General features: G+C 41.1%; 2 protein-coding genes across 5 annotated transcripts in view; one reads left to right on the top strand and one right to left on the bottom strand.

Annotated features, from left to right (window-relative positions):
* f9a (coagulation factor IXa) overlaps positions 1-22,782 on the bottom strand; it is a 128,750-nt gene that overhangs the window by 37,125 nt on the left and 68,843 nt on the right. The window lies entirely within an intron of this gene.
* fgf13a (fibroblast growth factor 13a) overlaps positions 1-22,782 on the top strand; it is a 93,636-nt gene that overhangs the window by 23,113 nt on the left and 47,741 nt on the right. For 2 of the 3 annotated variants that reach the window (XM_056383367.1, XM_056383366.1), the window contains exon 3: positions 19,875-20,042. The exons of the other annotated variant lie outside the window; for it this stretch is intronic. In XM_056383367.1, coding sequence (XP_056239342.1) covers positions 19,875-20,042 — 168 coding nt within the window. The remainder of the gene's footprint in view (positions 1-19,874; positions 20,043-22,782) is intronic. 3 annotated transcript variants of the gene reach the window in all.

Raw genomic sequence — 22,782 nt, 5'->3', positions numbered from 1 at the left:
TTCTCTTTGTTTCCATCTACATGCGTCTGCTTTTTCCTTCGTAGAGTGGTGCAATCCTGAAAGACACCTTCCACCATCTCTTGCTGCTTTACCCACAATCCCCTGTGGATAGCTAAACTGTAGGCCAGCAGCAGCAGCAGCAGCAAAGGTCATGGAAAACCACTGCTACTTGCTTAGTTTTCCTAACCTACATTATTAAACCTTGCTGTTAAGCTGACCCTGCTATGTGGTACATGCTATATAAAAGAACAATCCACTTTACCTCCATTTCCTTCATTTCACTCTAATGCTTTTCTTGTGAAATGCACAGTGATTGACACTGCAAACTAGATAGAATGTGGAGCACACAAAAAGCTCACCATGTAGAATGGCTACTTGACCCTAATGGCTTTTTGACATACCCTGGTAATCAGAGTTATAGAAAAGTTCAGTTAAGGGAATTGCACTGGACCAGAGGTGCTTTATGCACTGAACTACAGTCCCTTTGGGTTTTATGGCCTCAAGCCATAATGGAGTGTTTGTGCTTAGGTCATGTGAAGGACAAAGGCTAATCCAGTCTGTATTAGATTTAAACATGATAGAGTGTGGAGAAAGCAGCAGTTGTAAAGTCTGTGAACATGACGTGTACAGTTGTAAGCTCCTCCATATGTCGCCAGTGGTAGCATGCTCATGTTTGCTGGCCAAGGTCTACTGCTCTGACATTAATAATGGCTCTGATGTAAAGCCTCCACATAGGGAGCAGCAGAAAACACAACATCCTTCAAACAACATTATGGACCCATGATCCCAGATAGCCTGCAGACACCTGCAATGTGAAAGTGGGACACCTGGCCTTTTCTGTAGACTTCATCATTTAGTTTTAGAATCACATACATCATTTGGAACATTGGTGGGCGGTAGGTGTTTTCAAGTAATTGTTTGGTCTATGGAACATAAAAAAAAAAAAAAAAAAATCATCATGTCTAAAGTGCGGGCAAGAGTCCAAACTTCAAAATATTTAATTTACTGTAATGTAAGATCAAGAAATTTTTTTTATTTAAACTGCCACTTTTAAAATTTTCGAAATACAACTAAAAAACAAATTTGCCCACGCAACCAAAAACAGTTTTTGTACTTCAATTTTCTCTTAATATAGACGACCAGTCAATGACTTTGAATACTGAGGTAAAGAAGAACCTCATACAGCATAATAAATAATCTAAATATTTAATTTAATAAAAAGACCATGAGGGTTGTTTTTGAAGCCCTTACAGAAAAGACCCATGGAATTTGGGAGTGATTGACCTAGAGGTGATATTGACTTTGATCTGCATAATGTTCTGTGTCACGATGAGGTCAAATTCTGGCTGTAATTACAAGAAATGCTGCTATCGATCATCACATGTGATGTGAGTCACGCTGCACGATTTCAAATGCTGGACTCCTAATATGTTCGCATGCTGTAATATTATGAAGCACTGAGGACATTGGGTTTATTCTTAGTATCTCTTCATCTCAGTTGAGTAGGACATCTGGCCCTGTAGCAATACAACCATAATAACATGACGAAATGGATGCTGTATCAAGAATATCTCTCTTAATGTCATTTTCACTGGTCTAGTGCAGCAGTGTGGCATTTGTTTCTTTTGTTAAAACAAAAGAGGAGGAGGAGTTCTGTTAGTACAAACTGACCTGTGAAACTGACGAGCAGGTTTAAATTTTGCTGCACAGATACATTTTATCAGCGCAGTAATTCTCAGTTGGCTGTTATCGAGAAAGTATATGAACTGTAGGCCTATGCATACTTAGTAACATTTTTAAGAAAAGCAACAGTAAAATTCCCAATCTATTGCACCTAATATACAGCCCAAATGCACTTTGCAGTGATTGAGTCAAAGCCAGCCTTGCTTGCTGCACATGGCCCTTTGCGGCACATATATGGCCATCAAATATTTAACATACCATAGTGTGGCTGACAGGCGGAGTGGTACACAAGCATGTCTTTTATTTCAGGAGTCTGGCTTAGGACAGTGCAAAATTCAAGTTAGCAGTAAAGATAAAAATGTACACACTTTTCTAGCGCTGACGGGATATACATCCTCACATGCATGCTAATTCAGTCTTTGATTTGAATGATGGGTGGCTGTGTTTTGATGAGAATCAGCTCTGACACAAAACGGCAGGTGAAGCCCACTCACAATCTACTCCACAATGTAGGCATGAGAGCAGATAACTATGATGTAGCAATTAATGCTTAATTGTTACAACTATTCCTCATTAAACAAATATCGACCGCACTAATAGCCCACGTCCCATGGGAAAAAACGCCTCATTTGATAGATTTCTGTCACACTGCAAAGTCGCTACTCCAGCCATTCTATCTGGTTTCTCCTTTTAAGCCGTGGATGTTGTCATGGTGATTATCTGCAACGCTGTGGAGCAGTTTAGTGTTTTTTGTGGCCTTGGCTTCTGCTCATCAGAGGTGGCTGTTCAAATACACACACAAACACCCAACACAGCTGTGGGACCATTAATGAGGGAAGAACACAATAATCTTGCTACGCAGATGGAAAAAGGCGCAAGTGCTGGCTAGGTATTCGAATCAGTTCAGCCACCCCATTCATCCACCAGCAATCAATGAGTGAATAAATGAATTAAATCAATGAGGTTTTATATATATATATATATATATATATATATATATATTTAAAAAAAAAAAAACATGAAGCTGGAGCTAAAACCTGAGACAGATCCGGTCTGGCTCTCCAGCTGCTCCCCTGCAGGCCTCACAGTGCAGACTGTTCTGGAAGACTGCGGGGTAACAAGCGGTTTTCAGTTACAAACCATTTTCACACGGGGATCATCGACAACTGGTGCTCTCCTTCACCTCCCACTGTCCCCTGTCACCTCCCTCTAATATGATATCAATAAATATTGCAGCTATTGGCTTCTGTCGTTTTCCTCGTGTTAAGGATTAAATTTGTTGCTGTGTTAAGGATAGCTGCTGGGACCACGTGAACCCCTGCCGATTTAGTTTTATCCTTCTGTCATTTTATCACCAACTTTTCTCCAGTGGTTTGGGCCAGGGTTTAAGCAAATTTTCTACATCTTCTTAGGGATCAGTCCAAAAGTGGTACGCTTGATTTACTTGATAGCTGTGGAACTGACCCAAGTCTGTTGAAACTGAAAATTGTAGTGTTTTACATGGTTTTTAGACTCAATTGGTGCATTTGGCAATCAGATGCTCCAGAGGAATGAATACAGATTTAGGCCTATTTTAAATGGATTTATAGTTGTGAGTTAAGGGATTAAGGTACAGCTATGGAGCCTACTGTATGCATATAGCTGCCATCGCTACGTTGCAGCTAACATGCACCTCCTCAAAAACATAACTATACATTGCTACAGCAGATACGGTGATTCTGCATGCAGACCGCAAGAATGATGATTGCGCAGCTTGAGCTGCATCTGTTTTCTTCTACAAGTTTCTGAGTTTCCCAGTAAAGGTTGTTGATAGTGAAGACAGCTCTTTATCACTGTGAATGACGGAACGTAAACACAGCAATTGCATAGCAGATGCTGGATTATAAATCAAACCTTATGTAACTGGTATCTATGGCGGGAGTGGTGTTATTCCCTTGAGTCAAGTATCCAGTAAATCCAACTTTAGATACTTAATTGATGAGCTTTGTCATAGAGACTACTATTAGTGTTTGAAGTTTGTAAACAGTTACAAGAACCTGTAATCTGGCACTGTGTGAACTGTTATATAATGCTATTTTCAGACACCGTTTGTCTCATCTGCTGGGAATGTGTGGATGCAAGTAATCTCTGGAGAAATGTTGTCAATAAAACGAACAGCACCCTGTTTAGTCACCTGTTGGTATTACAAGTGCTCGTAAATACCGGGAAGGGTGTAGATTTCCATTTACCACTTGTTGTGTGTGTGTGTGTGTGTGTGTGTGTGTGTGTTGTTGGGTGTCAGCGTATGGCGAGCGTGGGTGGTTTGATAACGCTGAGTAAAGCAGCTGTCTTAAGCAGTTCCTGTGTAATTGTAATCCCTCTGATCAGGCTCTCTGTAAACACCAGATAGTAAACCTAGCCTGGAGCTTGACTCAGCGTTGGACACACACGCGCGCTGTTTCTCTCTTTTTCTCACTTCTCTTTCTTTTTCACATACAATTATTTGCATGCCAGTACACCTGGACTTACACGTTTGCGCACACGCACACACACGCCACCTGATCCTCTGTGGAGCTCTTGTGTGAATTGTCCTTAAAATCACAGGGTATAATGCTTGAATAAAACACAAGTAGCCACTTACAGCACTTGTGTTTTTGATTGGTCACCATCTGCAGGGCTTAACATGACGACCCCCTCATTCATCTCAAATTTGCGCAGATGGTGCCCCCTTGCCCTATTTATGCTTATGACTGAGTGCGATTCTTGTAAAACCCTCACACGGGATCAAAGTGAGGGAGGGAGAACTCTACTCTATGTATCATTTTTAAATCCGTCAAGTGCAGTGCCTGCGTACGGATGGAATGAACTCTTTTTGCTGCATCGCTCTCGGATGTCAGTTTTTATCATGGGTGGTGCCAGAAGCTTCTGCTCAGATACCCTTTCTCTTCTTCCTCCCTCCCTCACTCACTCTCTCTCGATGTGTAGCACTGAGTGGCGGGAGGAAATGTGAGTTAAACTTGCTTTGCCTCTGTAAGGCATTTATAAAAGATACTCAGCTACACGTCTGTATGGCCCGACTGCATAATTCATGTCTTGGTGTAGAGCTAAATCCTACACTCCCCCGTCTCTCCCTCTGCTGTACTCCTCAACTGTGTAATGGGTTCTGTGTAGTCATAAAACGCTGTTAGCATCAACTAATGCCCAGCCTACCCCCTCCACACACACACACACACACACACACACACACACACACACACACACACAAAAACCTGGTACAGAGTCAGAACCAGAACTGCACTCAACTCAGAATTGCAGCTCTTTGTAGCCATCATTTATTTATCACACCGACCCTTGGTCCAAACATTTGTTTACTTTTAAGGTTTTAAGTTAAACATTCTGTATTTGATAAATTAGAGGGATGTGGTATGGATCATATTTTTTAGCATGCTCTCATCACATCCAGTGTTAAGTTCATTTTTTTTTACATTAAACTTTGTCATTTTCCCTGATTATCTATAGTTCCTTCTACAGTCTTACCTGCTTGAAAGCAGCTGGTGACACAGTTTTTTATGAAATTCTATATAGAAGGCTACAGAGTTCATCTGGCGTGATTTTCTCTGTGCCCTTCAAGAGGATTTTTAATTTATTCACCTGTTGTTCCACATTCATTCTAAGGGGACACATAATCAATTAACATCTAGAGCTATCAGCTGAAGGCAGACATACGTAAAGAAGCGCCCTGAAGCTGGTGGTGTATAGGCTTGTGTGCACATGTGTTTGGACAGCCTTTGCTGTGGTGAATTAGTGTTAAGTCTGATAGCGCCACTTGGGATAAGACCAGTGCAGTCTACATGTCTCACAGGGGGCTTGGGTGGAAAGGTAGGTCCAACACACACAAACACACACTTATTATCCAGAGAATATTACTCAAATACTGTGTACAGACAGACAAAACTTCATGTGCACACTCAGACTAAAAATACCCCACAAACTCACAGTCCATCCTTTGACATCAAATGCTTTATTTAGCAATTTACTGTTAAATTATCTTGGGGAATCAATGTATCTACTGATGTATGGAAACAAGTAACATTAATAAAAGAAAGATTGTTGTGATGTTTTAAACATCAAGTCACTGAATTCATAATATAGTTATCTCTCTGCATTCAACTGTCAATTCTTCAAACAAGATTTCAGTAGTATTCTGCGAGAACACCCAGCAGCACGAGTAGCTACAGTGTTAACTGTGAGCAGCAACAGGAAAGTATATGAAACAGCAGCCTGATGGTTGATGGATACGTTATGTTATCCTGTAGTTTTTTTTTTTTTTTTTTTTGGTGGCTTTCAGTGAATCTTTTACTCCAGTATCACAAATGGCAGTAATTCTTGTAACATGTAATCCTTGAAAATGTCAATCCATTTAGTTACGATGATTTCAAGCTACAGTATAGGTCACGACACAGTAAAATCTGGATTAGGGCTTTGTATGCACTGTGTATGTGCATCCACTTGCACACACGTACGTGTTCGTGCACAGTCTCCAGAAGCCCTGAGGCCCCTTGGGCAGATGGACTCCCCGGACAAGCCTGCCTACACACATTGCAATATGCACTGTGATATTTGTTACACAAGCATAGACACACTGCGCACGCGCACGCACACACAAAAAATTGTGTGAATCTGTTCTGCGCAAAAATAAAAAGCGAGATGACCAGAGATCATGACCTCACCGCAAACAGCAGAGCAGATACTGTGGTCATTGCTGTTGTGCTGTGATGTGGGCGTTACATGCTACAGCTCTGGTGTGATTTCTTCAAAGTGACAGATCTCACAGAACAGGTTGTTGTTTTCATGGTACGGGCAGATTGGAGGTTGTGTAGTATTTGGACAGGATGACAAAATTAGACAGTCACCTTTCCTATGGACATTTTCTGTTGGGCACTAAAAGATTCATGGATACAAAGCTCATAAAAAGGTCATGAGAGTTTGATAGACTGAGCAAAACATTTAGTTATAGACAAAAATCTGACTGAATAACCGACATTTCAATACAGAAGAGACAAACAGTGGACTATAGCTGATCCTGGTCTGTGTCTAACAATGTAGACCCGGCTTAGAGTCAACCCCCCATACACACACACACAAACACACACAGAACATGAAGAGGTAGCATGTGTTGTAGAAAACCAGCAGATAAGAGTGAGATTTTTCTGTGAAGCCGTGCAGCACCATGGTGGCCGACATGGCCTGTACTCAGTAACTCTGTCTCTCTTGATACATTCCCACCTGGGGTGGTACCGAGCGCTAGATCTCCCTTTGGGGGGCTGTATAGCATGAGGACAACTATTCTGGCATAATTATCACCGATGACTGCCACTGGCACCAGCCTTCGTTGTGCCTCTTAACCCCTTTTCTTCTGGTTGACTATTCAAGTATGTGGGTGTGTGGGAACGTGTGTCGAGCACATGATAGGTTAACAGCTGGGAATTGGCTGATGAGGTAGGAAACGTTCATGCTGGGGGAACAGCTGCGAGTGAACACAATCCGCCTGGAGTCAGACCACAGAGCTTGGAAAATGTTTTTTGAAAATGACAACGACAATTAATCGTTTATCGATTATTGTATGAGACAGGATGAGGATTCTCGATTGCATTACAAGTTGCTGACTGCTGCAGAAAGGGTCATTCCATAAACCTGCCAAAAAATAAATAAATCACTATATACAGTAATCTCTTTTTCAGCATGAATCTATTTCTACATCTTTCTGGGTCAGATTAACGGCATTTCTGGGTTGTTTTCAAGTCTTTGCTTCAAATCAGCCAATTTTCCATGTTACAGTAGATGTAATTTTATAAAATGTATGAAGGATTAGCATCTTCATATATAAAAGAATTGCAAAAGACGAGTGTTAGTGGAATTATAATAGAATTAGAGAAAACCATTGAATTACCAAATTACGGCACATGCAAGTTTGATCGGTGAGCTCCACCTATCACTAAAGTTCAGATGGACCACTGTGGTCTCAGAGCTGAGACAGGAAGACAGAACTTGGTGGTCTCCTGTTCTTTCTTGCTTTTCTTTTTTCCCTTCCAGTCTGTTGCTGTGGTTCCCATCACAAAGCGTAACAAATGCCTGGATGTTTTCCCAACCCGACACAAGCAAAACAACTAAGGGATGGATGTGTGTGTATGTGTGGATTTTGTCCCTCTTAAAATGCATCATCAGGAAACTGAGCCATCAAACACTAATCCCATATATTTGATGATTCAGATAGCGTTGGCGGTAGCTGTTCCTAAATCTCCTCTTTCTGAATGCCTGGATTTGAATCCTTTATGTAATCCTGCATCAAGGCCAAGCTAGTTGGGACTCTTGGGTCAATTGGAATTGACAGTGTGTTCATCACTTGTTAATATAGCAGAAGGGTTAGCCATAATACCAGCATAATCTTTTTCTCTGATAGTGTATTTTTTTTTATTCTATCCATTTTTGTGGTAGAGTAAGGGGCTCATGTTCGATCTTCTCACTCTTCTTCTCCGAGTTCTCTGTTCCCATGGTTTCCTTCAGCAATTTTTATCTGATTTTATTTGATCGTTGGACTGGTACAGGTAGGAACATGTTTACTTGTATAGATTAAGTCATTACACATGATTAAAACACAAAGCACGTGTAAAAAATCACAGGTTGTATGCAACTCGCCAGTGCCTGACCAACACCTCAACAGCTCATCTCCTCATAAATAAACTCTGTCTCAGCTGATTCGTAACATAACCCGCAATGTTTTAACACACCATATAATCCAAGAGGACATATGGAACAGTGCTTACTGTAACTCAGTCGCAACACAATCATTATTGTGATGGGACACAAAAATTAACTATTTAACAAAAACATATTTTCTGCCATCCAAACACATTGCACACATTAAAAATGCTGAGGGAACACTAGAAACAACTGGAAATCAATTTAACTCGATTATTATTGTGAGTGCTGTGCAGCTTGCCAAGCTTCATAAAGTCTGTGTCTATTAAATGCTATAGAGTTTATCATGTGTTTTATTGGTGGTTATTAGAGTTTCTCCAAGGGTTTAATTGTTCATTGAAATTCATCCTCATCTGGCAGCAAAGAACATCTTTACACAAGCAAACACACTTCACACTCTGTAGAAACTTACCAGAATTATAACCCATTTAGTAATTAATGAAAGTGTGTAGGAACCATAATTATGACTTAAAAGCTCAAAGCTCTATTTTAAAATGAAACTAAATCAACAACAATGTTTTTGAAAGTTCAAAAACATGAATACAAATGAATAAAGCACCCTTGAATTAGTCTAACCACGATCAGTTTAAAAAGAGTGTGCATCTTAATGTCATGGGAACTTAAAGAAATCCAAAGTGAAAGATTCAGATCAAACTGCGTTAAACAGCTGCACAACAAGTGGCAGCATGGCTGTTTTTATTGTCCACTTCAACTTTAAATCTGTCATTTCCCTCCTTCCTGCTGTTTCCGTAAAATATTGTTCATCATTAATGACAGTTTTCAAGACTCTGCAGTGTTTGCTGCAAACATTCAGTAAAATCTCTGCAGTGCTGAGACTCGCACTAAAGGCGTTTTAAGGTCACCCTCCTTTTCTCTGCTCCACCTATTACTCCTGTTCTTTAAAACTGTACACATGCCTTCACTCCTCCTCTTTCCTTCTCCACCCCCTCTCCCTCTGCTACCTTCCCTCTTCTAATGAACAGGAAGGGCTGTAAATGTGCATTAATAAACTGCAAGAGTGTGTGGTTTTGATGCCCATCTGGGATCCGATCTGGTTGGCAGAGGGCAGAGCAAGACGCTGCCCTCCATATCTGCTCTGCCAAAGACTGTGTTCTTGGCAGAGAAGCTTGGATCAAGGACTTTTTTTTCAGTAAAGTAATTAATAAAGAGGCTTGTCACAACTTGTGAAGGCTTAGTGGTGATATGATCATATGGTGCTCACAACCAATTGCATAACTATTCAAAACCTTGCACTGAATCTAGTGATTTCCTGTTTGGAATGGCTCTATCTTTTGTGTCACCATTGTTCTTTACGTCAATTTGAGCCCAAAGGTGTTTTGTCTGGAAGTAGAAGATGTAGAGAGAAATAGATGCAGATTTGCGTTTTAAACATAGTAAAAATCATTCAAGTTTTCAGTGTCTGGCAGCACTGAGGTGTTATGCTGCACTGAGCCAGAACCTGTCGACCCAACATTAACTTGCGACGATGGATGGGAGTGCAACGGGCTTGCGCACTTAGACAGCTGTGCACTGAGACATCATTGAGTGCACTGAGGGTTGTGACAGAACAGAAGGTTGGAGACAGTCACCGCTGCCCCTGCTAAATAGCTTGCTGAAAGCAAGTATACTGTTCCCATTATATAATGCTATTTATTCCAACAAGAACAAAGTACACATTTAATGTAGCATTCAGTGGGTTCAAATAGTTGATTTGAGAGTATTTAATGTCAAGTATGATGCTATTCCACAGCTTGTAAGGTGTCAACAGTTTGGTCTCTGGTCAGATCTCTGGAAATGGATCTCTGAAATGTAGCTGACAGTTATCCTGGGCTTCATGATCCCGCAGCTCGGACTCAGCGTCTCTCTCATGCTGAGATCGCTTCATGTTATGCAACACACTAAACTACAGCTTTCTGAGAGCTTTTTTTTTTTTTTTGTGTTGAGCATTTATGGCCACTCCTACCATGGGGCCAGTGAAGGACACATTTGTGACTTTTGCAAACTTTAAAGTGGTTTTTACATTACAGCTGTGCAGTTTTATGGAAAATGAAATGTCATGAGGTCGCAATTACATGACTTTGCAGAGGGCTTTCAATTTGAAGCGAAGGAAACAGGAAGTGGAGGCACGTCCATGCATCCATGCACATACCTGATCCGGTCATGTAACTTATTGTCAAGCCTAAATGAAACTTGCCGCTTGTTGCTCTGTGTTCTCTCTACCCGCCATTAGCACATAGTTTGTGAGGGAAGAAGCTTCACGCTACTAATACAGTGTACTTTTTGTATTCAAATAAATGTAATAATTTAAACTCCTTATTTATGCTCTTAAATTCTTCAACTTAGCAGTACAAGTGCTCTTTGCAAAAAAAAAAAAAAAAATTCTGACTAACCCAAAGTGATTAATATGTTTCACTCTTTATACCTTGGCTGAGAATTCAAATGGCGTAGACGTTTTTCACCATGAAGCAACAAATGTGCTGCTTGGAGCCAAGTACACAGTCACTCATCTGCTATAGACTGATATTTCACCTTCAAGAAAACAGAACGTGTCATTTGAAAAGCCAGTATTTGGCTCTCTTTCTTGTCGGCTTGTGGAACTTTTTTTTTTTTCCCCCACAGATATTTGGAGGTCAAACTTTATTCTAGATTCTTTGATCTCACATTCTGAATTGCTTAAGTTTTGATCATATGAAATAAGGAACAATGTATGAGGTAAACACCATTAACAGCCATTTCCATTGCAAATTCAAAGCTGCAATCGACTTTTGTTTCTAGTTGTGATAATAAAGACATAATGGGTAATATTCAATGTAATAAATTAGGTAAGGCATATTGTGTGTACTGTACATCTCTGCAGCACCAGTGCGTTTAGTTCACTAGTTCATGATAATTCTGTGGAGGAGGTAGCCGACACTGTGCTAATCGTCTTATGCATAAAGGAAGACAGATGTTTCCTGTTAAAATCCTTGACTGGAGATGAACTGCACATAAAACACACTATCAGCAGGTGTCAAACCCCAGGGAGATGGATGGGCAACACGTCCTTTCATCCTTGCAACCTTATTGTGTGAGGTTTTACAATTGACAGCAACTATAGAATCAACGTGAATAGAACACATAAGAATCATATGTGAATTTGAGGCGGATTTGACATATATCATAAGCTACTTGGTGTCACTTACTGCTCAGGCTTTGTTGATCCTATTACACTTGAACCTCTTCCCACTGTGTTTCAGTCTTTCAGATCTCACAGGCCTAATGATCGGCAGGCTGTAGTGTATGCTTTACAATCCTATTTGCTCTTGTCAGCTGTTAATTGCCGTGAAAGGGATCCTTAGCATTAATCCGCCTTAGCAGGAGTGTGTGTTTGATCCCTGTCTGTTGACACGATATCCATGAACCATTTGAATCCATGATAGGGATGGAGGTTGTAAACATGACCATATTTTATTGGGTCATTTGTGCGCTGCGTGCGTGCGTGTGAGCGTGAGCATGTCTTTACATGATCTTTTGCATAGTTTGTTGTCCTTTATCAGTAATTACAGTAAAAACAATTTCTATACACTTTTAAAACACGAGTGAAAAAACAGTTTGTCCTTCAACAGCAGCTATCCATGGACGCTCTGATTTGATTTAAAAGCGAACCTCACTTTGAATTTGACTATAAGATGCGTGTGTGCAATGTTTTTGTGTGTTGTGCTGAATGTGCTGTCACTCTGCCACTGAGATCCAAAGCAGTATATTGAAGTTACACTAAAAAAACTTTTGAAAAATAGTGTGTGTGTGTGTTTGTGTGTATGTTTGATAGAGAGAGCGAGTGAGCGAGTTTGGACCTAAATAGTCTCTTCATATTGATTTTTCTCAACTTGGCATATTTTCAAGCCAACTGATGCATTCCAGGGATTTAAACCTCCATTAGCTATAAAACTACTGGGTGTGAAAATAGTTTACAGGGTGAAAAGGTGAAGCAAGGATTGTTATATACATTTGTGTTCAGTAGTCAGTCTCCTTGAGTGGGACTTAAAGAACAAAGGAGGTGTCATTTCTAACACAACTGCATCATCCGAGTCAAGTCAAGAGAAATGTCGGTAAAAAACACAAACTTAAAGTATTCAGGAGGAGATATGACTACGACTGAAATGTCCTATACACAGTTGTAAATGTCAGATCCTCAAACTCTTCATATGTAATTGGCAAGACCAGACAGGCAAGATAGATTATAAATCACAACAGAGAGATGCACAGTTTTTAAGACAGGACTTGGACAGAGACTTTGTTCAAAAGCGTTCGTCTCTACAGAATATTAACAAGGTAGTTTACTATTTTGTAGTTTACTATTGTAGTTTACTATTGTGACACTTTGATATGGTGCTCTACCTCAAGTCCCAAATGTTTGGGAAGATAAATCTCAGCGATTGTGAGATTGTTGATGGGATAATAAAGAAAGTACTGTTCTGCTATGATTCTTTTATATCAGCTTTTCTGACTTTTTGCTAATCTTTTCTTGTTAGGTAGTTTAACCTCCTTTAACAGAGGAAATATGACTCTATTGTGGATATATGTAATCTGTGATAAGGTGTTCAAAGTAGATCTTACTGTATTTTAACAGTTCACAGGTCAAACAGGTAAAAAAAACAACAACAAAATCAATCACATCATTGTTTTACTGTTGAACAGTGTAAGAGGATTTAGCCTTTTGAAGATGCCCAATGGCCATTGTGTCTAGATGTGGCAGTGGATATTATAACACCATTTTGAGTGCTTAATGGACTATGTGTGCCCATGCAGTGTTTTTGACCCCTGCTCACAATTCGACAACTAAAAGTGGCCCTCTAACCCTTACTTCCTGAAAACTGAACCCATTTCAGTTCTACATTTCTACCCCACCCCCACCCCAACACCACACACAAACATGCTCATAAACAGATGGCATATAACATATATCTCCGACTCATCAAGTGGAAGTCACATCAGTGTGTGCGCGGACTGCTAACCCTGAGGCTAAGGAAGCTTTCAGAATGAGGCAAAATGGGCTCTCTACAAGGCCACTCATTGATGTCGGATCAATACTTTTTCATAGGAGCATTGTATATGTCTGTCATAGGGCCTTCACCAACAGTTTCATCACATTCATCTCTGCAGACATGAGGTATTGGCAGGCAGAAGAATTACTCTTGGCCCCCCCCCCACGCTCATTCCCATCTTCTGGACAGAGACACATACTCACAAACCACCCAATCAAACCTTTGATGATGGGGCTTATATATTGCGCTACATGTGAGGGTCTGTCAGAGAAGAAGTGACTCTACTCAATATGGCTGTGTGCTCCGTGCCCATAATTACCCCTCATCACAGAGCCTGCATGTGCCTCAAAAGGCGGCTCCATATGTCTGAATGTGTCACAGGCTCTGAAAAACACATCAAATCTGACTATAGGTTTAATCAGGATTTAAGTTAGCTACACTTTCTTTGCAATCATTTCTCATACGGTACACAACAAAAGTGAGTACACCCCTGTGCAAAATCACTGAAATAATAAATGATTCAAAATTGTACCATATTACGACAATTATTATTTTTAAGTTAAGTGTAGGACATTTGATCTCATGCATAATTAAAAAAAATAAAAAGTTAGATACACTACATTAAAAATACAGGCCTCAAAGTACAACCTTAAAGCACCAACAGTGGAGTCCACCTATGACCACAGCAACAAATTTGACTGCACTTGTGCTTTTTCCATTTAAGTCTAATTGCATGAACAAGGTTATAAAATAACCTGCGGACACCTCCGCTTCCTCAATTTTGTCAGAGTGATCTTGACCTTTGACCACCAAATTCTAATCAGTTCATCCTTGAGTTCAAGTGCATTTTTGTGCCAGATGTCATGAACCTCCCTTTGGGTGTTTTCTGATATATATCGCGTTCACAAGAACATGAGGGTAATCAGTTCATCTTTTAGTCCAAGTGAACATTTGTACCAAATTCCCTCAAGGCGTTACTGAGATATCAAATTCATGAGAATGCGATGTACATACAACCTGAAAGCATAATCCCTCTGGCCACGGCTGTCGGCGGCGTGGAGGCATAATAAGATGGCTGACTGCCCTCTGAGGCAGATTCATAGCTTCTTTACTTCCTGCATATTAGCTTAAATGAATTGCTTTGGCGCAGAGAGCATGACTGGAGCCATGACATTATTGTGTTGCATTTAAGTAATTGTCAGCATTAGTGGAAATTGTTTCTCTGTACTCTTTTATGCATCACGCTGTCTTTATACTAATGGAATTAGACTCTCATAAATGTTTTTAATATGTAATTAAAGATAACAATGTAGGTATATTAAAGCCTCCATATAGTCATGGAAACAGTGAGACCTGAAATTGAGGTTGCTGATTTCGTCTTTGCAGTGTTATATTTATTTTAATAGTGATCACTCTACTAATGTCTTGATTAGAAAAGGCTGCAATAATAGTCATGTCACTCTACTGGGCCTCTGCTTGTAACAAAAAGGTGAGAGAAGAAAGAACAAGAGGAAGAAAGAGAAAGAAGGAGAGAGAGACAAACAATGAGCTCAGAGGGATGTGAGAGCATGAATAAAAATGCAAGCTCATTCTGCGTTTCAAAGAAAACCTCAAGTTCAACTCGACTCACTTTCTCTGCTGCCTGCAAGGTGACTTACAACCAAAATAAAACTATTCTTTCTTGAGATGGAGCCACGCTGAACCGAAGGCATCCCAGAAGACAATGTGCTAGATTCTGCTCCTTGTAAGACCACATCGAGGCCAGGCTATTTTCGAAACACAAACCTCAGGCTACAGACCTGTTTCTGTGCTTAATTCTGATTCTAATTCAGTGAGTATGCTATCTGTCAAGTCATGATGAAAGTGTTCCACTTTCTTGATGGACATAAGCCATGACTTGAGTTAATTGTAGCTCATAAATGGAAGTGTAGTTTATTTCTCTGGACCCGACAGTGCTTCAGTTGATTACACATGTCCTTGAACTCCCTCTGAACATGACGCAGGTGGCATTTGTGAGCCTGGGTGTCACTGATGAGGCTTTGTCACATTAAGCCTGCTCATCCATCATACAGATGCATCCGCACATGAAAATACACACAGCACAGTTAGGGATGGGAATTGATAAGATTTTATGGATGGGAATTGATAAGCATTTATTAATGGCAATTTATTGATACCTCTTTCTTTATTTCTTTATCAATTCTTTATAAAGAATTGATAATTCTTTATAAAAAAAAAAAAGGTTGACTTTTAGCTCATACTCACACTTGACTTAGCTTTGGCTATACAATATAAACATGAGCCTATAGGCTATGGATGCACTTTATTATTCATTTCCCTTCAGAAATGTTCAAATATAGAAATACTATTTATACTATGGCTTGGTTGAATAGGAGAGAACAAGTTTGCCTGATTGCTCTTACTGAAATTGCGCAATATGCGGAGCCCAATGCAACTTGCATTGTGAGCATACAGGCCCACGCGGCTCTGAGAAACAGGCAGGTATCAATAAAAGGAATCGATCAGCTCGGGGGCATACGATTCCAATGGTTCGGACAATTTGGAACCGATTCTCAACTGGATCCAGTTCTCGATTCCCATTCCTAAGCACAGTCATTGCTTATCACCTGCGTCATACTCCATACGGTAAATTCTGCCCACATAGATAGCACATCTTCTATACTGTTGCCATAAAACCTGAGCATGCCCTGTCATTCATAAGGGGCCTTAAATAGATGAGCAACTAACCAGAGCGGGATGCATCTCAACCACCCCCCCCCCTTCTATTTGTACCCATTTCTCTTTACTATAAGATTTATTCCGGTTAGAGGGGCAAGGACATCTATTGCAGCCTGCTGAAGGTCCAGTGTGGCAACATTGGCGCCTGTAGATCACTGACTATCATGAACCTGGTTGACAGCTCACTCTGAGTGACTGGTCTGATAGAGAGTGAGGTCCCAGGCCCTGCTCTGTCATCCATCACGCATCCTTCAATCCCAATATGTGCTCTTCATCAAGGCTGGGGCAAGGATGAAGGAGACAGGCTGTAAAAGATGGCGCCCAACCCTCCCCTGTTCGTCCTCTTAGCTCCACCGTCACTCATTTTTATTACCGCTGATGAGCCGGCGGTTAGCGGGCTCATTAATAAATGGCGACTGGAATCAGACATTTGTCGAAGTTTGCAAAAGTCTATTCTCCCTGCCTTCCACACATGCACATATTTTCCACCTCAGCAGTTGGGCTCAGTTGGGAATACTTAAACATGAGCGGACAGGATAGTGAAGATGAGAGAGAGAGAATAAGCAACTACAGAGTGCACTCATGTTCGTGCCAGTGAGCAGTGTGAAGTTCAGTCTTTTAACAGCTCACCTGTGGATGTGTCTCAGTCCACCTTAACACCTGTCCTGTACAGATGAGACAAACCCCTCATTCTTTGATTGGGTTGTTCAGGGGAAAAAGAAACTGATCGGGCAACAGGGAAATAGTATCAGTGATTATATTTCAACCTGTCAACAGTGTTTTCCATCTCTCTGCGAGGAGTTTAATGGTATTTTCGTTTAGCTGAATGTCTACTGGTTCACGTACAGTAGTAGCACCTCCGTGCCTCAGGAGCAGAGAATGGGGTCATATTCCTGGAAGGAAACTTAGTCCTCCTCTCTGCTATTCCAAAGCACCATTAAAGTTTCAGTGTTGCTGTGATTTCCTAGGTGAGGGGGCTGCTCTGGACAGTATCTGTGGGGTTTGCAGCACTGTCTGTGGGTGCGGAGGTGTTGGTGTAGCAGGTTATTCAGCAGCCTGAAAGAGACACTGAAATACTGATAAGTCCCGCAGGAGAAAAGGCATGTGGTGATTAATTGCACTGGGTGTGTGGAACCCTGATTATCTGCTGCCTGTAAGTGTGTGCGTGTGTGTATATATGTGTGTGTGTTTTATGGGGTAAAAACACTAAGGATGCTTGTGTCAAGCAAAGGCTGGCCTAGTGGATAGTGGATCTGCTCTTTTTGGCTTTGGATATGTCCTAAGCGCTTGTGGCCGAGGTTATGGGCCCCGCTAAGACAGTGTTTCAGGTCTCCCATTCAAGGCATTTTTTTTCAGCTGAACATAGTGTTGTCCTGGTAATTCTATCTGCAGTTCTCTAGAGTGAGTTCATTTATTTAAGTCCAGATACAAGAACTCAAGAGTCATCAGATACGTTCCTACCAGTTAAGTTCACATGCCGCCTCTTCAAACCCCGGACCGATCTCAACATCTAGAAAAAAAATTCAACATATTTCTAGACATATAAAAAGAAAAGAAATATGTATATGAATTTAAATTTGAAATTTGAGTGGAAAGACCAATAACAGTTCAGGCCACTTTAGAGAACAGTTCGCTGTAATGAAATACATTCTGTGTTTATGTGTGTAAAAGGGTTTTATGAATGAAAGTAAACCTACAGCCAATTATCAGCAGCAAATGGTTTTGGCTCTTTATTCCTAGTTGGCATCAATAAGGGTGAGTGTGTCAGGTTTATGAATACAGAGCAGAAATTTTCTGTAGTTTGCTGCTAGTAACATTGCACCCACACAGGTCTGATTATTACTCAGTAGTCAATAGAGCAGTATAGACAAATGAATTCCGGATTCATTCATAAAACTATGCTTACATACAGTAGCGGTGGGTGTTTTCTTTACCTACAGTAAAGCTTCGATTTACATTCTCTTTAGGCTTCGATCTGGACCAAAGTCATTTTTAATGTTTTCAATCACTGCGCTCTTCTATTCTAATTATTACTTTTCACCACACAGCTTTTTCTGCTCATTTGTTTCAGTATCTTCTAATTCTACCTGCCCCTTTAAAGACTATTTCAAACAATGTGGACCCATGTGCCTCTAATACATGTGGTATTGTATTTTTTTTTTTCTCTTCCTCGTGTTTTTGTTTGTGTTTGAGCCATAGGGAGACAAACGTGTGTGTAGTTCTTGATCTGATTTTTGTGAAGAAAAGAACTCCGTGTGAAACTACAGCACATGGAGGAGTCGGTGTGTGGGAGTCCATCTACGTATTTAGTACTTTGGTGTATTCTTACTGGGAGCAGACACTGAGGCGGCACTGTAATCCATTCATGTTTCGGCTTTCTGAATAAAGCTGGCTGAGGTTTAGCTTCATGCAGTACAAGATTTTGATATTTTCACAGCATGAAAATGGTGGATATCAGGTCATCAGGAACAAGTCTGTGTGTTAGGGGAAAATGGGTCATGAGTTACGTGTGTTATGTGTGAATTTTTTTTAACACTATTCAGGATGCCATTTTACTGGTGAATTTAGTTAAAATGAAAATTGAAAATAATTATGTTGGACATACATGTTACAAATGGAGGGGGGAGGGAGAGATTAAGCATTAGGGTGGTTCGATAGTTGCTCCTGATTAACAGCCTTCACTATAGTCATTTTCATTAAGTAGTAAATGTGTCAGAGAGAGGCATGGTACTCAAATCCATTAGGAAAAGAAGATACAATTTATTTGGGCTGATTCGCTTGTAGCTAATCCATCAACACAGAGAAAATAGGTCAATGATCGAAGCCAAGCAGGGACTGTGCCCAGAAGAGGACAGCTGCAGTAGGTCCAATACATACAGACAGAGACACAGGGCTTTATGCAGGATCCCAGGACAGAATTCCTATAGACACACATGCAGAGTGATGGTACACAAGCTCTCATTAATGTAACCTACAGTAAAAGCATGACTTCATGAAAGTAAATGTGGCCACCGCAGTGTGACCTGGAGACCTGTGCATGCCTTTGCATCTGCTTGCCTAACTCATACAGTAAATGGGGTGGATATGTGGTGAAGAGGGGAGGGAGGGAGGGGGGGCCATAATCACCCACCGCCTGAAGTCAGTTCCAGCGACGCTGACTTGGTATATACAGTAGCAGACTGCACGCTTGCCTTGCAATCCCACAACCTCTTACTTCTCCACCAGCCGTACAATCACCTCATTTCAAGTGCAGCAGCTCCTGGTTCAGTGCCCGCTAAAAGCCTGCCATAACACTGATTCTGAACATCGAACTGTTTTTGTTTCCCTTTATCTTCCCTTTGTGCTATTTTATCACTTTTCCTTTTCAGCAACCAAGGATATATTTAACTGAGCCCCCACTGTTTTTTATTTGGTTGTGTTTACTTTGAATTATTTTGTGAGCTTGGTGTTCTCGATCTAAGCCTGTCTATTTCTTTCTTACTCTCTTCTGTCCCCCTCTTCTCTCTTACTTCTCTCTGTCACTATGTGACATAGTAATGTTATTTAAAGCTATTGCTGTTGCCAATGTTTAATGTCTTTTTATTTGCCTGTGTTTCTGCCTTGTGTTTTTGCTGCTGTTGTTGTTTTCTTTTGTTTCTGTGTGTGGTGAGCTTTCTAACCCCAGTTCATTCTGTTATGGCACCACCGCAGTCCAGGATGACGCTGCCCCAGGTACCCAGGAGTACATTATGTTACGGCAGGACTCCATCCACTCCGCGGATATAAGGAGTAAAGGGTCCCCCTTTCGTGCTAAGTGTCACGAAATCTTCTGCTGCCCGCTGAAGCAAGCCGTCCACAAAGAGAGCACAGAGCCCGAAGGTTTGTTTGCACCCCCTCCTTGTTTTGATTTGCTGATGCTCCTCGTCTCCCCTGCCCACTCCCGTCTTGTTTTCCCCTCTCTCTCATATTCTGTGTGAACTGATAGTTCTCCGCCCCTCCAAACTAAGTTCTCTTTCATTCCTGTCCCATTTTCAGAGAGCATCTGGTGTGCTTCTGCCCCTTTCTAGCATGTGTGTGTTTGTGCACGAACGCGTGTATGCGTGCGCGCAAGTGAGTGCCTGTGTGTGTGTTTGAGCATAGTATAGGACTGAATGCTTGGGGCATGTTTGCTTGCAGAGAACCTGTAGGAGGGCACCTCTCCCAGTCCAGTGTGGTGTGTTCATATGAGTGTGGGTGTGGGTGTGGGTGTGTGTGTGCGCGCGTATGTGTGTCTTGACTGTACAGCCCTTATGTTGGACTGAGGAGCATAGCATCTGTAGCTCCTGCCCACCCCTCCCTACCCCGAACCATTAACTCGGTCGTTGCCACCCTGAGGCGCATGCACAGACCAAAACAAAGTGCAAGAAGAAAAGGGGTTATAGATGGAGGCAGCTGCTGCCCTAATGAGTTCAATGACTTGGCAATTCCACTATGTGCTTCCACTTCAACTGGCCTCATAGAACAAAAAAAGGTGTTACTCTTTTATCTTCCTGTCCTGAAGACTATGTGAGATTGAACAGTTTCATTTTCACGACTAAATGGTGATCTAGTCCGCTACAAACTGCAAGTCAGTAAGTCCCCCCCCCCCCCTCTTGTTCCCTGTGCTTCTGCCTGTGGCTCTATAATCCTGTTGGCTGCAGTCTACCCCCTCAGTGCTTCCTTCCCTCCGTCCTTCCTTCCCTGCTTAACTTTACCGCCCCCCCCCCGCAACCTTGTTCACCTTTTCCTCTACCTCTTTTTCTTTTTCCTTCTTTAGCGCTTGCAGCAGCATGACGATATGCCCGCGCACTGTTTCAGCTTTTGTACAGTTAGGCCACACAGTAAAGTTTAAAAATTAAAAATCCCTTTGTGCTCTAAGCATGCTACCATACCCTGCACTGTCTGGCACTCAGGCTCTCTGAATGCCTCATTTATCATCTATCCCTCAATAGAGCGCTAAGATTGTAGAAATTGCTTTCCTTTGCAGACTTCCTGATAGGTAAGATATGAATTATCTCACTACTGATGTGTTTTCTGCAATGTACTGCTCTGTCTGCTGTTGCATCTAAAAGAGGGCCATGTTTGGTACAGTATTTCTGCACTTTAGATATCAGTTAACCTGTTGAAGGCTGTCTGTGTAACTGCTGAAGGACTCGAGCACATGCACTTATCCTTGTGAGAGAGAGACAGAGAGAGAGAGAGAGAGAGAGAGAGAGAGAGAGAGAAAGAGAGATCGAGAGAACGAGAGAGAGAGAGAACGAGAGAGAGAGATAAAGAAGTGGAATCTCTAGCAGAGGTCTGGCTAGAGAAGTACAGATGTATTATTCAGTTTGGCTGCAGCTCCAGTTGGACGTGACTGAATTTACAAAGGAAGGAGGGGAGACTACAGCTCTTGCGTAAGCTGTTCGAGAGGACGTCATTAATGTTGATGCATGATGCAGATGGAAACTGTGTTAAACCATGTGTGGAGTAGGCTATACAGACACACAGCAACACACAACCTACAATACGTTGATGTATGCAAATATTTTGCCAGACGTTATAAGTAACACGTAAACACACACAAAATACTAGGTGTTGATATATTTTTGCACTTAGGCTACATTTGTGGGAAAACTAGTATTTATTTTGAAAAGAAAATCAAGACGGTTGTATGTTTTGAGACATCTAAGCAGGAAAGCCAACCTCGTCACGTTGTTACCATGGCAACGACATTCGCACTGCTTTGTGTTGCACTTAGTGGTTTTCATGGCTTTCCATGGATTATAGATTCTATAACATGTAGCTACATGCTAAATAGAGTTTGTAAGTGGATTGCGGCACAGGCTCTTCGGTCAGGAACTCTAGTTGGTTGGTGATTTTCCCTACATGGTTTGATTACTTTGGATAGTTAATGACAGCTGTAGGTAAAAGCAAAATGCAGTGTTTCTGAGAGCGTTTCTGCAGTGTTCACCAAATGAAAGTAGACTTTTCTTTTCAATACCTCATAGAACGCAATTCAATACTTTTTTCACAGTCATACTGGTCGAAGACTGATAGAAATCAACCAATAAGGCATATAACATATCACATTTTTATCAATACTATCCAGCTCCATATAACAATAATCCTTTGTAATAATTAATTAATTAACATGACATGGACCAATGTATGGATTACTGAACAGGCCTACGGGGCCAGGGCCTCTGAAAGTGTTCTTCTTGTGTGAAAGTCAAGTTTGTGCTAAAATCAATACTTGTCCATTATGAGACAATGAATTTCTGTCAACTGTTTCAAAACAGTCAAAAATGACAACAGATGTTACTGTCTCAGTACATGAAACTTAAGACTTTTTAATAATCATAGAAGGCCTTTTGTTTTTGGTACTCAATGCAATGCTTTTGAAGACTTTTCAAGACCTGCAGATACCCAACTGTAAGATTTGATTGATGTTTGTCCAGTCGAGTTGCTGGGCTGTACCTGCTACAGGTGATTCGCTGACAGTGGCAAGTTCTCTAAAAAAAAAAAAAAGGTGCAGACGTTCAGTTAGGATCTAACAAGGCTTTGACTGAATCAGTAACCTGCATCACTTCCCCTGAGTCTATTTCTTCTGATACATATC

This window comes from Seriola aureovittata, chromosome 8, assembly GCF_021018895.1.
Source record: "Seriola aureovittata isolate HTS-2021-v1 ecotype China chromosome 8, ASM2101889v1, whole genome shotgun sequence".
NCBI lineage: Eukaryota > Metazoa > Chordata > Actinopteri > Carangiformes > Carangidae > Seriola > Seriola aureovittata.
Note: the sequence above shows the minus strand (reverse complement) of the source record. Positions and strands in the feature narration are given on the sequence as shown.